Source organism: Alligator sinensis, unplaced genomic scaffold, assembly GCF_000455745.1.
Source record: "Alligator sinensis unplaced genomic scaffold, ASM45574v1 scaffold1354_1, whole genome shotgun sequence".
In the NCBI taxonomy this organism is placed as follows: Eukaryota; Metazoa; Chordata; order Crocodylia; family Alligatoridae; genus Alligator; species Alligator sinensis.
The window spans coordinates 899,849-920,738 of record NW_005842344.1 but is presented as its reverse complement, the minus strand read 5'-3'; the positions used below and the strand labels follow the sequence as shown (position 1 = coordinate 920,738).

The window sequence follows — 20,890 nt, the reverse complement described above, 5'->3', positions numbered from 1 at the left end:
TCTTTCCCAGAGATGCTGCCAGTCGCTTTCCTTCCTGCTCCAGCCCCCTCTTGCCTTGCCCTTCCCTCTTCCCAGACAGGGAGCACTTGCTGCGACTCCCTCCAGATGCTGCTCTTTCTCTTCTTTTTTGTTAAAGACTTGGCATTTGAGCTGCAAGCTAGCATATGCTCAGAGGCAGAACGAGATCTTAAGTCTAAAGACAAAGAATCTTTTCGTTTCTAGCCCCTTCCTTTGATGAGGATTTGCTGTGTTGGCTGGGGGTGTTTTGTACCTCCTGCTCCTAAGAAACCGTTCAGTTTTGGTGCGAGTTGGATTGTTTAGGATTTGTTTGCAGGAGGCATTTCATGTACCGGAAATTTAAATGCATTTCAGCATGAATGCAAAATTCCTTAAATACAAAAGCAAGGTTAGAATGATGAGTAATCTACTTTTTTGCAGCTGGCACTAAAGATTATGAAGAGCTGACCCAGGCGCTCAGTCTCATTAAAGAGACAATCACTCATGTAGATGCCAAGGTAAATGAGTGTGAGAAGGGACAACGTCTGAGAGAAATTATGCAGAAAATGGAGGTCAAGTCATCCGGGAAGTACAGGAATGGGCTGTTTTTCCGGAAGGATGATATGGGGCGGCGGCAGCTCCTGTTGGATGGGACGCTGTACTGGAAAGCTGCATCGGGACGTCTCAAAGGTAGAGGACTGGCAGGGGGAAAGTGCACCAGGGAAACAAGATTTCTATTAGTTTAGTAACTGTTTGTTAATGATTGATTGATTGATTGGGTATAAAGTAGGATGGTGATAACCTGCTAGTTTGATACAGTACTGAAGGAAATAGCACTTGTTCTATTCCTGGCTTGTTAAATAAGCATCCCTATAACGGTGCACAGTAAGTTGAGTTGCTTATGCTGTTTGCTTATTATCCGTCTGCTCCTCTGCCCAGTTCAAGAGGGAGGTCTTTAGAGTGATGACAAGGTGTTGAGTCATCCTGCCTTAGGCTCCTGTGGAAAGACATTATCTTGTGTGAGCTCTGATTCACACTTTGAAATATCATGTCACGTCAACCCTATGACACCTTCCCTCCGCAGCACGTCTGCTTGGCCAGAAAATCAAAAGAGCTGCTGTAAGCTAAAGATCTGTTAACATTGACATGGCTGAAGGGCACCAGAAGAGACCTTGCTGGCTCGTGCTGTGTGGCCAGGAGGAACCTGGTGCCCGGGGATGTCGTGTTGTTCCAGAAGAATCTGCCGATGGAACTAAGGCGTGTTCCTTCCTGAGCAGACGCTGTCTAGATGCAGTGTTCGGCTCTGAGCTGCTCGGAAAATCTTTTGCCTGTGCTCCAGCCCAAAGCATGCGTGCTCAGGCAGCAGAGTAATCCACCTGGTATTGCAAATGATGTCCGTGTGAAAGCCTGGTTGACTAGTTGTTAGAACTGGTGGGTACTTGCACTGTTCCCCTGCCTCTTCATATGGTTGTTTTTGTAAACCTGAGTGTTTCTCCAGAGATGTCTGGTTCTGACAAGTTTAGCAGCTTAGAAATCACTAAATAAAACTGCTGGATAGATGTCTAATCTAGATCTTCTCTTATGGCATTGTCTCTCGCTCTGGTACCTGAGAGACGCAACTATGAGCCGAGCCCTGTGGATCTGACATTGCCGAGGCCATGCTGAGGACCCTACTCCAGGCCGCAGGGCCATCCTCCAGAATCCAGGCTTTTCTGGATTGTAAGGATTGTTGGTGTAGCCCCCCCGAGTAGTCAGCCTCAGAAATGTGGCCTGAATATGTGATGCAGGAACAGCGGCTCGGAGGGGTGAATTACCCATTTGCCTCGATAGATTTTTATCACTCAACCCTGAATAATTCAATTGAAATGTTAACTTCCTTAACCTCTTCGTTGCTGGATTTACGAGAAACCAGCAATCTCCTGCCATGATTCCAAGATGCCTCCGAGGTCCTCCCTTGCTGCACAGCTTCTCTTGCTTCCATAGCAGTTAAACATCCTAGAAACCAAATCCGTACCATGAAAACTGAGCATGTGGGCCCATAGAAAACCAGTGCTATAGTAAAATAAATAAAGCAATAGCTATAGTACTGCTCGTATTAATTTCAATGAAAAGCACCTCTCTGCTGCTAATTTAAACCTGGGTGCAGAAAACATGCGACCTCACCACATGGTTCATATCTAATGCGCTGAAGGGTAAGTACGTGAGGCCTTGATGATCATCCATCCTGCTCGGTTGTTTCGTAAAATGGCTCGTCACAAGGTTGAAACGGGGCTGAGAAGACACAAGTACAAGAGCATCCTCCGTGCTGCTCCACGTTAACACTGCAGTGCAAAGTGAAAGGGTTGTAAGTTTACACCAGTCTTTGGCTTTACACCCACTTCCGTTTTCTCTTTCTGTTGCTTTTTAGATATCCTGGCTGTCCTGTTAACTGATGTACTTTTGCTGCTGCAAGAAAAGGACCAAAAATATACTTTTGCATCTGTGGTATGTACCTTTTTCCTCGGAGCATTTGCTGACAATATTAATGAAAACGACTGAGACCAAGCTAAGAATATGCATAGAGACCTCAAATACAAACATGGTGGAGGTGCCAAATGCCTCCATAGAGACCAAGGCCTTGTGGTGGCGTGTGCTGCACAGGTGTGCCTGGAAGACCTTGCAGAGCTGTGGCTTACATGCCAGCTGGTGCAGAGCGCCCCTTTCTGCTGTCTGGGAATCTCTCCCACCCCCAGCAGCGGGCATGTAGGCAATAGGAAAGTCAGAGTAATAGGAACAGAGCGTTACAGTTCTCATGACACTAAACCGCTCCCCCACCTTTGTGGGCAGCACAGGCAGTGACACAAGAAACAGAAAGAGCAGGTACCTAAAATAAAGTCAAGCAAGCCAGACGCCTTGGGGTCACTTCCTCTGAAATAAAGCTACTGCTGGTTCAGCTGTGCTACTTCTCGTAGTGCGGAGCAGCTAGCCCGAGCTACTTTAACTCACCAGGCTTTGGCTTCCTGTTGCTTTGAATAAGGAGCTGTGTTTTTTACCACTCCCTCCTGTCTTTCAGCTGTCTGTCCCTGTCCCTGTCTCTTCTGGTAGCATGTGACCGAGGCAGGATAGAGCCGTGTCTTGAAAGGCACCTGCAAACAGCCCTTTAGAGAGTGGGTCTCCGCTGCCTGGCTCCCCTCTTATATGTCAATTTGAGGGAAGGATCTGTAGAAAAGGCACACTGTGGCCATGGAAATTGTTGAAGGCTGGAGGCTGAAGCAAACATAATGATCAGTCATTTGGAGCGCTCAGACTTGGTGGATTGGCTTGCTTTTTCAAGGCATTTCCTAGGTTGCCCTTTGTGCCATTACCAGCTGAGAGGTTACATATGTTCTGTACTGACCAAAGGTCAGTTGTGGGTGTAGCAATCTGCCATGCTAATTAGGACACTGAAACTGTAGTTTACTTTTGTTTTAAACCATTATTTACCTTGTCCAGATATTTTTCAGCATAGCAGGACTGAGGCTTAATTTCCATGGCAAACTTTATCATGACGACTAACGCGTAATTTAAATAAGTAATTCATGTTAAGCATGTAGCAGCTGAGTGCTGAAAATGCTTTCTTGAATCGAAGCATCTTCATGGTAAAGCTGCCACTTTTATGTCCTGTCTATTTGTAATAACACATGCATTGGCTTGCTTTTATAGCACAGGACCACAATGAAACTGGCTTCTGATCTGTTTAATAAAACGTACACTCAGCTGAAATAAGTACCAAATATACCTGCAAAACTCTAGCAGGAGCTGGAGCACCTGGGACATGGTCACTTAGGAGTCTTTTGAGTTTCCTTTTCTGCCCCTGTGCATGGTTTGCAGCCCTTCTTACAGGGGTCTTGACTGTTTTTCTTATGCCACTTCAGTAAGCCAGCTGCCAAACCTGCTCTAAAACTACAAGCATGCATCCAACAAGCTGCCGCTATCCCAGGCCCCGGTAAAGGCGCCTCCCTGCAGAAAGCCACGTGTAGCCCTGGCCCGAGCTGTTCTCAACATCCTCAGATTCATGAGCTCTGTTTTTAAATGAGCTAAGTGTTAATCTCCCCTAAGTAAACTAACAAGAGGGTGGAGAGTGAGTGGATACATCCTGTAATCCTGCATTGGCTTGGTGACCTGGCTCCTGACTTGAGCCAGCTGAGAGTCCTCGCGTGTAGCTGACAAGTTACTTGTCTTGATGTCAAACCCTTTAGCTCCTGTCCTGTTAAATGTAATATTAATAGCCTGCAAAACGACTCGTTCCTCACCTGCGTGTGTGTCAGGCTGCAGTAGTAAGTGTAGGCAGGGATGCTACTCATTGTTCACCTCACTCTGTATTATTTGTCTTTCAGAAATGAGCAGCTGAATCCCTTGTCATACAGAATTTTAGATCTACCAGGCATAGCTCCAGTTTCCCAGAACCGAAGGGGGGCAACATCCCCATCCCCATCCTCAAAGCTAGGCGTTTCTGTTTGTTGTGTAACGAACCTGCCACTTTGGCGTCGCCATTGCTTCCTGTTGTTCTCTCTCCCCAGGGTTCTTTATTTTGTGAATCATTAGATCTTGTGCTTTCTACTTGTTCTGATCTTGCTGTTGCCAAATGGAGCAAAGTCCAAACTGGTTCGTGTTGCCCTTCAATAAGGACAAGAGCTGAAATTCAGGAAATTCCAGGAAAAAGTAGAAACAAATATTGTGTGGAAAGATGTTATGCCTTTCAAGTAGCTGGTGGCTGCTTTCGCTCTGAGTAGACAGAGCAATTAATTTCAGTGTTAGTCATTCAAAAGCCTTGGAAGTGCTCCTTTCTCAGAAATGGAACGGCTAAGAGGGAGAGGAATATGGGGAAGAAACGTATCCCTCTGGGCCCCGAGTAAGCCGTGCTTTGGAGCACGTGTGTAACTGGAACCCCGAGTTCTGCCGGCTCCCACGTAAACACGTGTGCAAGGGCTGTGCTGAATCGAAGGGTTAGATCTTGTTTTTAGAACGTAGATTTTTTTTCAGACAGGGACTTGGCATGCAGCAGATGAGAAAAATGACGTGCACATCAGTCTTACAATATAAAAGGGCCAGAGCAACCAAGCTTGGCTGCAGTCTGTCTTCATTGGTCTCGCACGTGAAGAGTGAGGAGAGCCCAAAACCTAAAGATGCTGCCCGAGCTAGTATTGCAGTGAAGTCTAATGCACCCAATCTTGTCTTGCAGGACTCTAAGCCACCAGTTATTTCATTGCAGAAGTTGATTGTCAGAGAGGTAGCTAATGAGGAGAAAGCCATGTTCTTAATTAGCGCCTCAATGAAAGGGCCAGAAATGTATGAAATTCATACCAGCTCCAAAGAAGAGAGAAATTCCTGGATGGCTCACATTCGCAGAGCTGTGGAAAGGTAAAGTGGGCCAAAAGGCAGGGGGTTTGGTTTCTGCTCGCGTGTTTGATCCCTCGACACTACTGACCATTCTGCCTTTGTGGTAAAGATAAGTTTGACTAGCTCTGTCCTTCAGGCTCCATATCGCACCCTCGCCAAGGCTGGGCCTACACTGCAGGGGCCGTGGGTGGGGGCTGCTTTCCGTTTGTCTGGACATCCTGGCGTGGACACAGCTCTGCCAGCAGCTGGGGCTCCGTTCCTCTGACCGACAGAAGCTGTCCCAGCAGCCGCTGCTGTCTGCCGGCAGAGCTGTGAGCACGTGGCTGGGCAGCCTGGCTATGGCGGCTGAACTTCAATACAGGCAGGGGCCAAGGAAACTGCTGGTCGTGCCAGTGTACATTCTTGTGGGAGCCAGGTAGATTTGACTAGTTCTTGGCTTTCCCTTCTTGCTGTTTGTATTTCACATCCTTGCTAAGAGCGAAGCACTCAGCTTGGCACATGGTTACCTGTAAGGGCAGCTTACAAGAGATGTGGGGAGAACAGGACTGTGCCTGTCAGTAAGTCTTGCTTGGAAGATTCAGCCGTTCTCAGGGTGATGGGTCACTGCCTGCCATGAACAGGGGTGCGCTGGGTAAGGGAAGCAAACGGTGCAGGATAGGGCGCTCCCTGGGAAGGCCTGCAGGATGTGGCCCAGGGTGGTGTGGTAAGTTCCCTGTATGGAGATCCAACAGATTCCCCTCCTTGCCCACTTCTAGCTGCCCTTATGAAGAGGAAGGAACGCTGAATGATGCTGAAGAGGAAAGGAGACTGGCGGAAGCACGAGCAGCTAAATTGAAAGAATTTCAAGGTAACCATTTATGCCCTAGCCCAGGGAGCGGTTTCTTGTAGCGCTGGCTCTTTTGTGGCCCCCATAACTGACAGCATGTTCCCAGCCTGCGGTAATTCAAGCAGCCCTTGTTGCAGGATTGCAAGCCAATCGCGGCATTTCTGCAGTTAAACAAATTATTTAAAAGAAAAGAAAACCTCCCACTTCCATTGAGAAGCAAAAATTCTGTGCCTCTCTCCTGCCCAGTAAGTTTTTTTTTTTTTTTTTTTTTTTTTTCCCTAGCCATTAATGATGATAAAGCATCAAACATAGAATAAGTACAAAATAAATTATTAGGATAATTTGACATGAACATTGTGTTCCTGGGACTCACTTGCCAGGCAGCATTGCAAGGTTGAAATCTGTTTGTGTTTTCTCAGAACGTCTGAGCACGAAAGATGATCTGATTATGCAAAGACTGATTGAAAAACAACAGATTTATCTAGAAATGTTTGAAACGAATGGGTTTGAAGACCTTTCTCCAGGGGTCGGATCCAGACTCCTCCTGAAGGGCACGGATAGCTCAGAGAATCTGCAAGGAGAAGTGATCCTAAAATCTGCAGTGACAGAAGGTAGGTGCAAAAGATGGGTGTGCATGCATGCGTGTGTGCGCACACATGTATACACAGAAGCAAATCATAATTAAGCGCTGTGGAACAGTTCTGCATACCTAATTCTCAGGACCTGCTTGTGTGATGAGTGAAGGGCGTATTTGTTTAATTGTTCTCTCCCGGATGGAATATCGCCAATGTAAGAAAAGTCAAATGATAGAACCTGACCTTGAGTTTATTTAGCTGGGCTGTTTCCAAGTACCTTGATAGCATGTCAGCTTTGCACCTTGATGCCACATAAGAGTTCCAGCTTAAGACTGGGCTGCCAGCATGAGCAAAGACACCGAGCACAGATACCGTCACCCTTATTGGTAGCTGATCTGCGAGGGCAATTGATTTAGCTGAATCCCCACGTGAGGATGAGGTATTGTTTTCGCATGTGACTTTCAGGTTTGGAGTTTGTGGCATGCTGCCGAAACGGTCTAAGAGCATCTGAACCTCTAATGTATGTGCGAAATGCTTGAACGGTTGTTAGTATACTGTATTAGCATGATGCAGCTTCCCCATGGCATGGCTATGGTTGTTTGAAACGACCTGTTCTTTGCTTCCCTAGCTGAGAGCCTCCAGAACCTGATCGTCGCTTACTTTGGCAATGCAGCCTGTCATCCTGAAGACAGCTGTGGGACTGGGCTCCCCAGGAGAGCAGAGACCTTTGGGGGCTATGATAGCAGCCCCTCTGTTCCAAACAAAAGTAAGATTAGGATTTTGGGGGCCCTGAGGGGGTCAGAGGGAGCATGCGGACATTCTTGTCACTTTACTGTCCTGTTCTGAACCACGTTTCTGGACGAGGAGAGTCAATCAAACCAGGCTCTGACGCAGACTGTCGTAGAACAGGGCCCCACAAAGCTCATCCTGACTAGCAAATACACCTGCAAAAACAGGAGTGTCAGGCTGCCAGATCCTCTGTCTGCCAGGATCAGCGGTTGAGGGCAGAACACCTTGTTAGTTCAAAGATGACAAATAAGTAACAATGCACGTGGTGACTTCCTACCAACCAGATAGTATTTCTAATAACTGCAGAGCACACAAGCTAATTCCGTCTGATAAAAAGGAAAGTTGAGCTGGGGAGTTTAAACCCAAGTTTATTTCTGGCTGTCAAATAACCTCTAATGCTTCCAACAGCTCTGTGCAGACATTGCAAGGCTGCAAAATGTATGCAATCATTTAAACCAGTGCTTCTTAACCTTTTTTAGACAAAAGACCTCCCCCCACCCTTAGAAAATGCCAGCTCTTAGTTTTCACTAGTTTTCTGACTACAGAAAACTAGAGTGATTCTTCTGTTGCAAAGACCTTGGAAATACCACAGCGGGTCAGATTAATTTATAACATCCTTTGATATTGTGTTTGAAATCACTGGGTTTATCTCGTGACCCATATTTGCACACCTAACAGCACTACCATGTTGCGGCACCCCGCGGCACCCTTGGAAGTGTCTCGAGGCACCCAGGTTGCTGCAGCACTCTGGTTAAGAATTGCTGGCTTAAACCGTCACTGGGCACAGATGCTCTCATCACAAAGGCAGTGGCATGAATGGAAATGCCAGCTACCACCCATCTTCGTCCAGTTCTGCTTTGTCTGAGCTTCCTGGAAAAAAGTAACATGGTCGATATCAGCCTGTTCTCATGTGCAGGGGCAGTTTCACCTGCCTGTGAAAGGTAGCATGGATGAAGGTAACGTGCTACACGCACACGCTCCGGTCGAGAGCTGGTTTGCAGCTCCTTCTTCACTGCCTCCACACAGACCAGCAGTGGATTCAGATAGGGTCCTAGTAGCGGCAAACGCTACAGGTGTTTTAGCAGCCCTGATAGCCACTGATGTTCCTATGGGCATGAATCAGTGGTCACCCTGGCTGTGTCCTAGTCCACGTTCTTCAGGTTCTTGCTGGAAATCTGACGGACCTAGTTCCTATGACTGCCTGCTTCTCTGCACTTGTTTTAAGGGACTAAAACAAACCATTACAAGTAGTTGGTACTCCCCCGCCCCGTGTTGTGCTTGTCACCATCGTACTTGTGTTCACGGCATTACCTGCTTTCAGACAGCAGTTTCAGGAAGAAGGTCAGTGGCAGTGACCAGAGGCTGTGGGAACGGAAAGGACTTCCATTGAGTTCCAGCGTGCAGCTCCAAGATCCTCCCGCTGACGCAGAAGAAGGATCTCACACAGTATGTTTGTTTTAAATGCATTGTGTGCTGGCTCCAGCGAACCTGGTGGAGGTGGGGGAAGTCATTGAAAACTACAGATCTGGCTGAGAGTGCCAGGTCCTTAGCCAGAGCCCAAGCAGCCTGTCAAAGCACTGCCTGTTTCTTGGGCTGACCTAGCAATTTGCAGTCTTACACTCGAGCGTGAGAGCCTACTTTTGCTGACTTGGCATCCCTTTCACTCAAGGCAGTTATCCACTCGGTGTTGGGTAGCTGCTAAGGCATCTGTTTCAGGCAAGAATTTGCCTAAAATGTACCCGGGTGCTTCTGTCGGAGTGTGTGAGCCCATGAGGAAGGCGTAGGGCATCCCTGAGTGCCACGCAGTCGTGCAGCAGGAGGCCTCTTCCTTTTACTTTCCTCCTCAGATTCGTAACACCAAAGTGATGCGGGCATTTCGGAGACTGGAACTGAGGCCATTGTGACTCGTTAGTCTGAATTCTTGTCAGTCTCCATCATCCTTAGCAAAATGAATTTTTAAAAGACCCAAGAAAACTCTTGTTTTCTCTAAGACTTGAGAACTCCAGTTTGACCGCTTTTATCATGTTACTCTGCGGCACACCTGGATGCAAGGACTGATCTCCTCGCTCGCTCTGTAAATACTTGCAATCTTTTAAATGAGTCTGACTTTGCACGGCTAAAACCGAGCAAATAAAACACTGCTGCTGAAACTGTGATTTTAAAATTTCCTTTTAAAACTCCGTGCTTGCATTGCGAGCACTGCTGACTCGCCTGCTGTGTGCCGTGTGGACAGTTATGTGCTTGTCTTTTCTTTTTCTTCTGTAGGACGAGATGACAAGACTGGAGTATAGTAGCGGTTTCCTGCCCACCCTGGAGTCTGAGGTACCACAGTGTGCTATGCAATACCATTGGTCCCACAGTGTGCAAAAAGGAAATTAAAGTACATAGAAACATAAGCTCAGTAATGTACCTTGTCATCACTGGCGTGTCCTTCCTTCTTGTCCTTCTGACAAGGTATTTAGCAGAATTTGCAGATTCACTGGAATCTGACAGTGCGCCATGAGCACTTCTGCTGTGGCCTCAAACTCGTGACCTCTGGGCTGTCAGCGCTGTGCCTTAGGGTCTGCACCACCCTTGCCCCTACGCTGATGTGTAACAAATGCAGAGACTAAAGTACCCCCAAGAAGCAAAGATGAGTTTTAGATATCCAGAGAAATGTTTCAGAGAGTGGGATGACTACCTGCCATTCACTTTGCACTCCTGTTATCACTCTGATAAGATACAATATGGCTTGAATTGCTCAGCGATGACGTCAGCAGCTGCCCGTAGGTGATGAGTCCGTGCAGGAGGGCTGGAAGAAACAAGCCTCAAGGCAGTGTGGAGAGGAAGGCTATTGCCCCAATTCCCTATGCAGTATTGCTCTGATAAATCTAGTTCCCCAGTGAATGTTTCCACTATGATGTTTTTCCAGGTTTTTCCTGTCAAATGACTTGGCAGTTGTTTGTCTTCTGTGTGTGGTTCTATTCAGGCAGCATTCATTTCAGTATTAAAAAAAAAAGGGTAGACGTTGTGTAAAAACACACTCCCCTCCAGAGTCTCTAACGCTTTTCTCTTTCTTCAGCTTGTCCAAAGGATACAAAACCTCTTACAGTTGCTCCTCAGACTTCAGGTAAAAGTTGCATATTCAGTCCAATAGATGTGTTGTGTTGTGTTGAGCTGTTAAGTTTGCTGCAATGTAGGTAATGGTGTTTGCTTGTAGCAGCACCAAAAAGTCAGATTTTCTGGCTGTGCCAAAGGTAGCTGAAAAATGTATTTGAGACTTGAGTTCTAGCGCAACCAGCATGATTCCTGGCCTTTTGGAGGAGCCGAGCTCTACTGCTTCATGAGAGTGAAACTTCGTTCCTTTTAATTTATGTCCGATCCGCCCCGTTTACCTCTTAGGCTTCCATTTGCTTTTCTTGCTGTGAAGTGTGCTGTGCTCCCCGCAGGTATTCCTGTTGAATAGAAACACGTGCACGTGGCAGCGATTCTCAGCCGGGGGGCTGGGGAATATTATCATCTGATAACAGTGTTATAATATAACAGCAGTAGCACTGTTAGGGGTACGGACATGATTCACAAGACAACCCAGAATTTACAAACAGGAATCAAAAGCATTCTGGCCTGTTGTGGTCTTTCTGAGTTCTTTGCAACTAAAGTATTGCTCTAGCATGTCTCTGTATTCAGAAAAGGAGTGGAAACTAAAAGCTGGCACTTTCCAGGGGTCCCTTGAATCTGTTGAGGGGTGTCTCCAGTCTCAAAATGCTGAGAATCGCTGGTACATACGGTGACGTAGGTACTATAATTTGATACAGTACTTCATAACATTCAAGGTGATCTCTAGGGACAAAAGATGCTTCACTTTGAACAGTCCAGGCTTAATCTTTTATCTCGAGATTATCTATAATATCGAGTTGATTGCTGCAACGCATTCTGACTGGGAGCTCAGTCCAGCTCTGGAGACCGACGTCTGTCTCTCCCGAGATACGGCAGTCTCACCTCACCACAGCTGTGTCTTTCAAGCCCACGTGCCTAATGATTCTGTTGGGGTGTTTCTTCCAGGCAGTGATATCCCAGCAGGACAGCTGCATTGAAATGCAGCGTGCCACCCTCCTGGATCGGGAGAAGCAGTACCGGCTGCAGTCGACACGTGGAAACCTGCTTCTAGAGCAAGAAAAGCAGCGCAACTTCGAGAAACAGAAGGAAGAAATGGCAAACGTGCAGAAGCTGCAAAACCAGCTGAAGCAGGAGCAGCAGCGCTGGGAACGGAAGAGGGACTGGCAGCAGAAGGAATTTGAGAAGACGGAGGCACAGCTGCAGGAGCGCGAGGAGGAAACCCGGCAGCTGAAGGATCGCTTGAGCCAGGATCGGGAGGAGCTGGAGAGACAACGGGAGGCCTATCAGCACGACCTGGAGAGGCTGCGGGAAGCACAGAGAGCGGTCGAGAAAGAGAGAGAACGTCTAGAGCAGCAAAAGAAGCTAAAGAAGCAGAATACGGTGTCAGGCACGTTCTCTCCAGACCTGGGACAGGTAAGGAGCTTGTCCCCGGGGAGGACGGAGTCTCTTTTTGCTTCCTGCCCCCTTCTCAGTCTGCTGCTGCTGCTCACTGTGGCCCTCTTGGAAGCCCTCTCCCGGCGGTAACGATAAATAAGATCTGTGTGGCTAAGCTGCTTGCTTCGTGTAGCAGGACTTCTTTAGACTGTATTTCAGTGTAGCACGTTGCAGGGGCAGGGACGGGGCAGCCACTTGTGTTGGTCACAAGGAGTTTCTCTCTTGGGGAATAATGGTTCTACGCTTCTTGGAGAGGTGCAGAGCATCCATTTTATATAGACCAACTTCTTTCTCACGTAGGGCCAAATGCTGAGCCATTCCGCCAGCTTCAATGGGGAAGGGATAGAAGTTTCGGTGCCGCACCTGAAAACCTCTGGGAGGGCCAGCGTCTCGGGAATGGATTATCTGGAGCGGCCAGAGCTGGTTCGCAGGGACAGCACCACCCTGGAGAATCGCCTGGTTCCTGCAATGAAAAACGAAGTGCCAATACACCTCCTGAGCGCAACCAATCAGATACAGAAGCAGGCTGTGGTTCAGCAACAAGGTTCAGCAACAAATCCCCACCAAGCTTGCCGCTTTCTCAAAAGGAAGCAAAGAAAAGGGTGGGAAAAGCAAAGCATCTCACAGGATGGACAGCTCAGGTGAGGGTAATAAAGTACATCCCACGGTTCTGCCAAAATCAGACTCGCAGGACAGCGCGCAGGGGAAATCACAGACCACCTCTGGCCAGCCCAGAAGGGCCTGCCCATGTGCATTGCAGAGCCACCAGTCGCAGGCGGGCGTGTGCACGCCGGGGGCTAAAAGCTGGTGAAAGGCCAGGTTACAAGTGACTACAGCCCTTGGAACAGGGAGGTGGCCTGCCTGGGCCAGATGTCTTCATTAGTCCTGCGTGGTGCAGCCACTTGCTAACCCACCAGCCATGTAAAAAGTCTGCTTGGCCCCTGGCCCCCAGAGTGACAGTAGCGGACAGACTAGCAGCATCGTACGTGCACCGAGGGAGCAGAACGTGTCCACACGGATTTGCTCCCACGTCTCTCCGTCACTGTCCTCAGCTGCGGCACCTCTGAGTGCGGGCAGGGGAGAAATAGGTTCCTGTTTCCAGAAAGCTGATGAGAAGCGAAGCGTCCAGCCTAGATCTGGGCACGAGTATTTCGAGTGGGTAGCAAGCAGTGAATGATGATTGTTCCTGAGTCTAGCTTACGTGTGAATGCTGAGTGCCACATATTATCACCGTGGCTAGGCATAATAATAGTACCCGAAGCTATGCCAGCTTGCTGCGGTTGGTTCATCCCAACCAGCCTTTCCCTGCCTCTTTGTGGGTAGCGGTGGGTTCAGGAACATTTCCCTGAGGCAATGATGTACACGTCCCAGTACAAACCCAACGGTTCCCGCGTCTAGCCGGGCCCAGCCCCTCCCTCGGCACTTGGAAGTTGGTACCTTGCCAACATTCCTTGCATCCTCGGTGTGATTTTCCAGGCCAGAAGGGGCCCGTCGACTTTACTGTAAAGTCCAAAAAGGGCTAGTTTTGTTAGAAATAGAAGGCAGTCCAAATGTGATTACGATGCCATGATGTAATTTGCTGCTAACAGTTGAGTACTAAGCAGTGGCCTTTGCCAATGACAGACGATGCAAAAACCACAGCTTTCCAACCGCTTAAAAGGATCTTATTTTCAGGGAAGGAGAGCAGCCTGTAGCTCTGCCTTACAGACCTATCTTAGCTGCGTGCCAGGTTCAGGCACAAGGCAACACGCCTGCGTTTGTGTACTGTAGAGACAGACGCGGGTCACTGGTCAGTGTTGCTGTGCATTGTGGAGGGCAACAGAAATGGTTGGGGGCTGGGGCTGGGGCTGGGGCTGAGGAGGGGCGGAGGGACCTGGGCTGATTTAGTCTGGGGAAGACTGAGTGGGGGGAGCCTTCAGCTCCCTGCAGGGGGGGTCCAAAGAGGATGGAGTTAGATTATTCTCAGTGGTGGCAGATGACAGAAGGGGCAATGGGCTCAAGTTGCAGCAAGGAAGGTTTAGGTTAGATATTAGGAAACACTCTCTCACTAGCAGGGTATTAAAGCACTGAAACAGGTCACCCAGAGAGGTGGTGAGTCTCCACCCTTGGAGGTTTTGAAGACCCAGTAGACAAAGCCCTGGCTGGGATGATGCAGTTGGGGCTGGTCCTGCTTGGAGCAGGGGTTGGACTAGACGCGACCTCCTGAGGCCCCTTCCAGCCCTCGTTGTCTGTGATCTTCCAACTACATGGTGCCTATGGCTAATACCTTGATTTGGCACTTTGATTTTCCTACAATGAACCTGCTTGGATTTTTGGCAAGTAAATGTAGCCTGGTCTCCTCTTGCCACTGAATATGAAGTGTTGGCAGATGGGAAAATGAAGCTCCAGCGCTGCAATATCCAGGCTTGATCTGTACACCAGGAGTGAGCTTGGTGGGTTTTCATGAGCGTGGTGGGTTCCACTCTCCAGCCCCAGCACTAGCAGGATACATCCCAGTTGCACCCACATTCATTCATTCATTCATTCATTTCATAGGCATCCTGTAGCAGTGTCAGGAGCTGCAGATTACAAGTAACCTGGCAGGGCCAGGGATGACCATGCTTCCTCCCCGGGCCACGCACAGCACCTGGGGCTCCCGTACAAGCACCAGCCGGGCACAGGACCATTTAGCTTCTGAGATTAGCTGAGGTCTGATGCGCTGTGCCCACGTGTGTATGGAAGTGAGAATCTAGCATACGCCTTTCTGTACCAGGTGCAGTCTGTGCTGGGGGCTGAATTTGGGTAAGGAATGGTATCAGTGGAAGGGGAAGCCTTTTGGATCTAGAATGAATTGGTTGCCAGTCACTGCTTTTACCTTTGAATTAAAAAATTGGTGAGCCAGCCTGTGAGAGCAGTTGTGCATTATTACCGCTCCTGCAGACGGGGCGTGGCAGGGCAGAGCCGTGATGAGCTGCTGAGTCTAGAGCGCAGCAGTCGCTGCACTGGTCTTGTGCGCCTGTCAGGTGTGTCGTGTTCATACCAGTACGGTACTACAGGAAGTCACCTGTGCTCTTTAGGGGACTGGTGTGCTGGGCTGTCTCTGTACAACTAAGAGAGCAGGGTCCTGGTTTGAGCATCCGAGAAGGTAAATGAAGGCTGTTGTTGGAGCACAAGCCTCCAGGTGTGCGAGGTGGATGCAGGCCACTGGGCCCGGGCTTAAAACCACAGATTCTCCAAAATGTCACCAGGACAATATACTAATGGGGAAAGTAACCTTTTCTTTTACAACCTGGATACCTGACACCTTTTCTTTTCAGCATCTGTTGACTTGAAACAGCTGCTTCCACAGAAGCTTGTGGGGAAAGACGAGAGCGTGCTGAGGAGCAGACGGTCAGGGAGCCCGATCCTTCTGAACAACCAGGGCGCCACGTTCCCGCTGGGTAAGGCTTGCCCGAATGACGTGCCCGCGGAGCACCGAGTCCTCTTTCTGAGCGGAGGTATTGTATGCTATAGTGAATTTTTCTTCTCTCTCTCTCTCTCTCTCTCTCTCAGAGTTGTGCGGGCCCGCAGACACCCAGCCAGAAACCCTCCCGCCCGCGTCGTCGAACCCGTTCAAGCCCAACAGCATTCACGTCCAGACTGTGGTGGCCTCTCCACCAGTCCTGATAAATCCTCAAGAGGACGCCAGCAAAGAAGATGTGATTTTTTTCTAGCTGTTTCCACTTTGTGAAGGACCTCCTGCCATACTGCCTCTGAACTCGAATCCGGCATTCACGTGGCAGAGCCCCGTGGGGCTGGTGGTTGTCCGTCTGCCCTGCCCCTTCGCACCAGCAGGGACTGGAGCAGGGCTTCAGTGTTGCTTGGTTGGCTTCTTTCCTGACAGCTGCAAACGAGGGCACCGCCACAGCACAAATGAGCTTTCAACTGTTCCCAGGCATGGGAGTGTCCTGTCTCGTACCTGGCTTAGGTGTATCCGTTCAGAGCCTATTAAAATGTTGCCATCCGCTGTACTTTGCTCTCTGAGTCTGCCCGAGCTGCTGGTGATCACGTCTTGCAGAGTCAGCGAGCCGGAGGGGGCCCCAGTTTCTATGTACAGTTTTAACGAGAGGCCATCAAATGGCTGTGACATGTTGAGACCTCTCTTTCCAGAGCAGTGAACAGTGGCACAGGTGAAGGGTAGCTGGACAGCAAGCCCGTCTTCTGGCAGGCAGCAAGGCTGGGGACCTGCCCCCTCGCGTGACAAGAGGCGGCTGCATGCGCGTGGTAGCGAGGTCAGCAGGTGGGTGCTTCCTGCACGGGCAGGGTGAGGGGGGCTGTAAACCTTTTAGCATTCAGAGTCCAAGGGCAAGACCTCCACGCCATGGTGGAAGGGACAGGTTGGACTTGTACAAACTCTGCTGTGGTCAGGAGGAGCTGGGCTAGAGACGTTTCTCTGGCCAGCACTTTGCACTGGATGGGGTCCACCTCCTGTACGACACGTCAGGTGCAGACCTCTCGAGTGGTGAGTACGGTGCAGATTCCCAAAGCCAAAACCACGTGCTGGTTTGAACTGAACTTTGAGCCTGGGATCGCATCTCTCCCAGAGGTGTGAACTGAGGCAGGTTCGGCGCAAAGTTGGTTAAGTCCTGCCTGGCCCCTTGTTTCCTGTACCTTCTGCCTGCCTGCCTGCCTGCAACCTGGGATGTCACGCCGAGCAGTGGAGCGTCATGAAGCTGCTGTCCCAGCTGGGAGTGCTCTGCAGCCCTCGAATGAGGGGGAAGAGGAGCGTCTGGAGTAATGTACTGGTAACCGAAGCATTGCATGGCTGCGTTGGCTTCCAGCGGTTGTGGCGGTGTCGAGCTGGTTGTGGCACGGAGATGAGATGAACACGGTTCTGTTCAAGCAGCAGCGCGCGTTTCCGCGGCAGTGCACGACTCTGCCTGGTACTCGATTGCGCGCTACGCCTCATCAGCACGCCTCCTGGGCCAAGGAGCGGTGACTGCAGTCGAAATGCCCCAAAGGGATCGTTCGGGGGACAGCGATAGGGGGGGAAACCAGTCTCTCCAGCCTAACACCAGGAGGAAATGCCTTGCTTTTGTCTTGTGTGATTAGCATACGCCTTCTTTGTAAACACGTCAAAGCAGCAGGAACGCAGGGCTGTGGTGGGGGCTGCTCCTTGTCAATATTGTGCAGAAATGTTTCCTCCAAATCGGAGGTTTGGGGGAGTTTTAGCCTAGAGCTAGGCTGGATGAGTGGGATGCAGCTCACCCCTGGTCCTGGCCTGGGAGGGGGGGTGGGGTTGGGCTTTTAAAACCAACCTTGTGAAGTGGCTCCTCTGATTCGTGTCATCCTTGTACTGCGGGAGAAGAATAGGTCAAGGGCCAAGGGGTGTCTTTAGCTGCTGTCACCTGCTCCCTTCATTGCAGTGAATGTGCTTGGGAACAGCGGTGACATCTGGAACCCACGAGACCTGTAAGGTGTCTCGCTGCCCCTAATGCTTAAAAATCAGGTTTAAAATGTAACCAGAGGTTTGTTGGTTTGCTTTAAATGTTTGCTTTGCTGGCATTGCTTCAAAGGAGCAGTTGTAGCAGCTGGGAGCGATGCAGCATCCCTGCTCCGAGTCTGGGCCTTTCACCCGTCTCCGAGAAACCACCCCGAGTCGGCATGTGCCCTCGGTGCAGTGCCAGGCTGCCGGTAGGGCTTGCCAACGTGGTTTGCACCTGGAGTGGGAACATGCCCCTTCTGTGCTTGGGTCTCTTGGATCCAGTGGCAGCCGAGGGAGAGAAACCAGACTGGCCTCATTTGATCGCAGAAGACACGGGACAGAGAGCAGCGGGGCGATGTGCTCTCGCTAGCGTGTGCAGAGGCGGGCAGGGCTCTAGCCCAGTGTCACTCGCCTGCCTCCAAAACACAGAGCAGAGGGAAGCTGGCGACAGACCTTTGAGGACCGTGGGCCGTGCCTCCGTGGGCTGGAGTCCTCTGGGCCCGCGATGCTGCTCCCGTTTGCCAGAGCCGCCCTTGTCGCCAGGACGGCTTGCTGGGATATTTCACCCAGTCCAGTTCCAAGCAGAGCTGCTTCCTGAGGCACCCGAGGTCGCAGAGGCGGTTCTGCACGGGGCAGCTGAGGTGCTTTGAAACCTCTATTGAGTGCTGTTTCGAGCATGAGGCAAAGGCAGGATGCGATCCCTGTAAGCCAGTGCTCCCCACCAGTCCCCCTTGGTTTAGGCACGGGGCGTTGCCGGCACAGCTGAGCTGCCTTCTGCCTCGCTCGCTCGCTCGCTCAGCCTTTCCACAGTTCTCCCTTGTACCTAATGCTGGGGGCTGCTTCTGGCCTTTGATCTCCAGTGCTCACCTCCAGCCTGAGGGCTGCCTCCGTTGTCCTTTCACTCACGTTTCCTGCATCTCCCCGGGTAGACCCACCCTGAGCGTGCGTCCGGAGTGCTCGTCAGCGCCTGGCTCCCGGCTAGGAACTGAAGGGCAGCGGGTGCCTGCTGCGATCGGCTTGAGGCAGCCGTGTCGGCGTTATCTCGATGCACGCCTGCACGTACCGGGACAGGACAGGCCCGAGGACCCGAGAAGAGAAGCGGGTGGTTCCCTCTCACTCGGGCGCACGGGGTCGCGCTCTGTTTTCAGGCCTGCAGCCGGATGCAGGCAACTCCTGGAGTCTGTTCGTGGTACTTGGTATTTTGCCGTTTACTTCAGCGTGAAGTAGCAGGTTAGACGGCAAAATGGCTGAAAAATAAATGTATTCAAAAACCTCCTGCACCTCACCCTGCAGGGCCCAGGTGTGGTGCAGCCTCTGCTGCGTAAAGGAACGAGGAGCGTTTGGTCGTCGTGTTAGAGGTCTCGAGCTTCCTGCCTAGCTCCCCCGTTGCAGCGGGTCCCGGCCCGGCATGATGGCGAACCCTGCTCATGGGGTAACGGCCTTCCCCCCTCTCCCGGCCAGCCCCGAATCCTGCCAATTGCTGGCAGCTCGGCATCCTTCCCACGCACGTGTTGTGTTGAATTCAGTTGTGCCATGTTTATAACTAGCGTTTTATATTTTTGTACTGAAGAGAATTGGAGCACTTTAGGAAAGTTTACTTTAGTCTGCTTCTGTTTGTGCTAGGGAAGGGAATCTCCTGAAGGCAAGCCCCGCTGGCCTCGTGGCACGCCGGCTCTCTCGCCCGGCTCCCAGCGCTGGATGCTGTCTAGTCTTAGGTCTCTGCACTGCAAGGATTTAATGAGTAATCACGACGGCCGGCTTGATGGCCCTGCGGCGAGGCGTTTTGGTGGCTTCCCCTGGTAGGATGTAAACATTGTACATAGTTCCTGTACTGTTCATAATCCAGTAGCGACCTCGCTGTAGCCCTTAATTTTATTTGTAAAGTGGATGGTTGAATGTTAATATTCGGCTTGGTTGTGCACTTCTGGGGTAATTGTAAACATGGTCCTCGCACACAAACAGTGATTTTTACAATGATTGCAGTGTTTCTCCACTGAAGATTTCAAAGCTGCAATGGAGCTGAAACCAGCTTCTAGCAATAAAAAGCCCTCAAAACCTAGCTGCCTTTTGTGTACTGTTATTTCAGCCTGAGATTAATGCTTCCTTCAGACCGACTGGAGAAGCTGTCATTTCTCAGTGCGTCTGCTTTTTCTTACCCTAAAGAGGAAGCTCCCTCCCTGCGCCCCAGCGCTGCTGCTGCGGACGGAGCCGAGCTGGCTGAGGCGGGGGCCCTGGCAGGTCACGAGCTCAGGGCGCAGGTGGAGCCGTAGGGGTAGGTGGCCTGGCTCCAGGGTGTCTGAAGTCTGGCCTAGCAGCAAGAAGGTGAAGCTATGAAATGGGCTGCCTCGGCCCGGAGCGACCTTGCACCAGCCCGGTGAGAGGTCGCTGGCACCGTCCCACGTGCTATCCGTTACCAGCTGAAACCTGCGCTGCAGTAACGGGCTCCCCCGGCGCTCTGCCTCGCCGGCTACTGCCCTTTGTTGCCGTGGGCAAGACCCGGCTGTCTAATTGTTCGAAGCCAGCTCCACTTCTGACGAGCTTCAGTCGGGGCCAGCTCCTCTCACTGCAGCGTTCAGACTCCAGCAGGTATCCTAGCCAGGCCACCTCGGCCTTTGGTCACGGACGGTAGACCAAGGAGGAAGGTAGAACCGGCCAGAGGAAAGTGCAGCCGAGCAGGGGGAGCCTTTGCTGCCCATGCGGGCAGTGACAGTGGCTCTGCCCTGGGCACAGAGTAGTTTAGGGGAGGCTGGGGCAGCGAGACCTGCTCCACGATGCAGGGAGGGCGGCGACGGCCCATGGACCTGCTGCTGCTCCTTTAGCACGCTGGGAAGTGCAGGGCTGTTGCAGGAAGGAGCCTTGGGTGTGAGGAGCTGCAGAGCCAGGCCTGGAGGGGAAGGGCACAGACAAAGCGGCCTGGAGAGCGAGGAGGCTGCAGGGTGAGGGAGGCAGGGACAGCGGGGGTGCATGCCTGACAAACAGCCGTGCTTGCGGCCCCGTGGCGTGGAGCCAGCGCCTCTGCAGCACGGACGGAGTCTGCCTCTGCACAACATCTGCCGTGCAGACATGCCCATCGAGCAGGCATGGCGGGCAGTGACAGACCTGCTTGGAGAAGGCAGCCATGGCCATGGCAGGGGACAGGGCTGGGGCCACCTGGTGCCTGCCCCTCTGAAACACCTGTGAGGACCTGAGCGCCACGGGGTTTGGGATGCCTCTGCCTCGGGGAGCCCCAAATGCTGTGCCGCACGGCAGGTCCCTGCTCCGGGTCTGGTCTCTGTTTATCTCCGGTTGACCCTGGCTGCGGGCCGGGGTCACGGCTGAATAGTGCCCCCCCCCCCCCCCGGGGCCCTGCTCCTTTCTCCCCCCCCCCCGGGC

At 51.2% G+C, this 20,890-nt stretch overlaps 1 protein-coding gene across 1 annotated transcript in view; it reads left to right on the top strand.

Moving 5' to 3' along the window:
* Nucleotides 1-19,571, top strand: part of ARHGEF18 (Rho/Rac guanine nucleotide exchange factor 18) — a 49,024-nt gene extending 29,453 nt beyond the window's left edge. The window contains 14 exon segments of the mRNA XM_025210310.1: nucleotides 439-687; nucleotides 2,405-2,481; nucleotides 5,198-5,376; nucleotides 6,111-6,202; nucleotides 6,601-6,792; nucleotides 7,385-7,522; nucleotides 8,867-8,991; nucleotides 9,811-9,867; nucleotides 10,607-10,654; nucleotides 11,587-12,054; nucleotides 12,376-12,618; nucleotides 12,620-12,716; nucleotides 15,372-15,494; nucleotides 15,607-19,571. Coding sequence (XP_025066095.1) covers nucleotides 439-687; nucleotides 2,405-2,481; nucleotides 5,198-5,376; nucleotides 6,111-6,202; nucleotides 6,601-6,792; nucleotides 7,385-7,522; nucleotides 8,867-8,991; nucleotides 9,811-9,867; nucleotides 10,607-10,654; nucleotides 11,587-12,054; nucleotides 12,376-12,618; nucleotides 12,620-12,716; nucleotides 15,372-15,494; nucleotides 15,607-15,767 — 2,249 coding nt within the window. The 3' untranslated portion in view covers nucleotides 15,768-19,571.
* The last annotated feature ends 1,319 nt before the right edge of the window (nucleotides 19,572-20,890 follow it).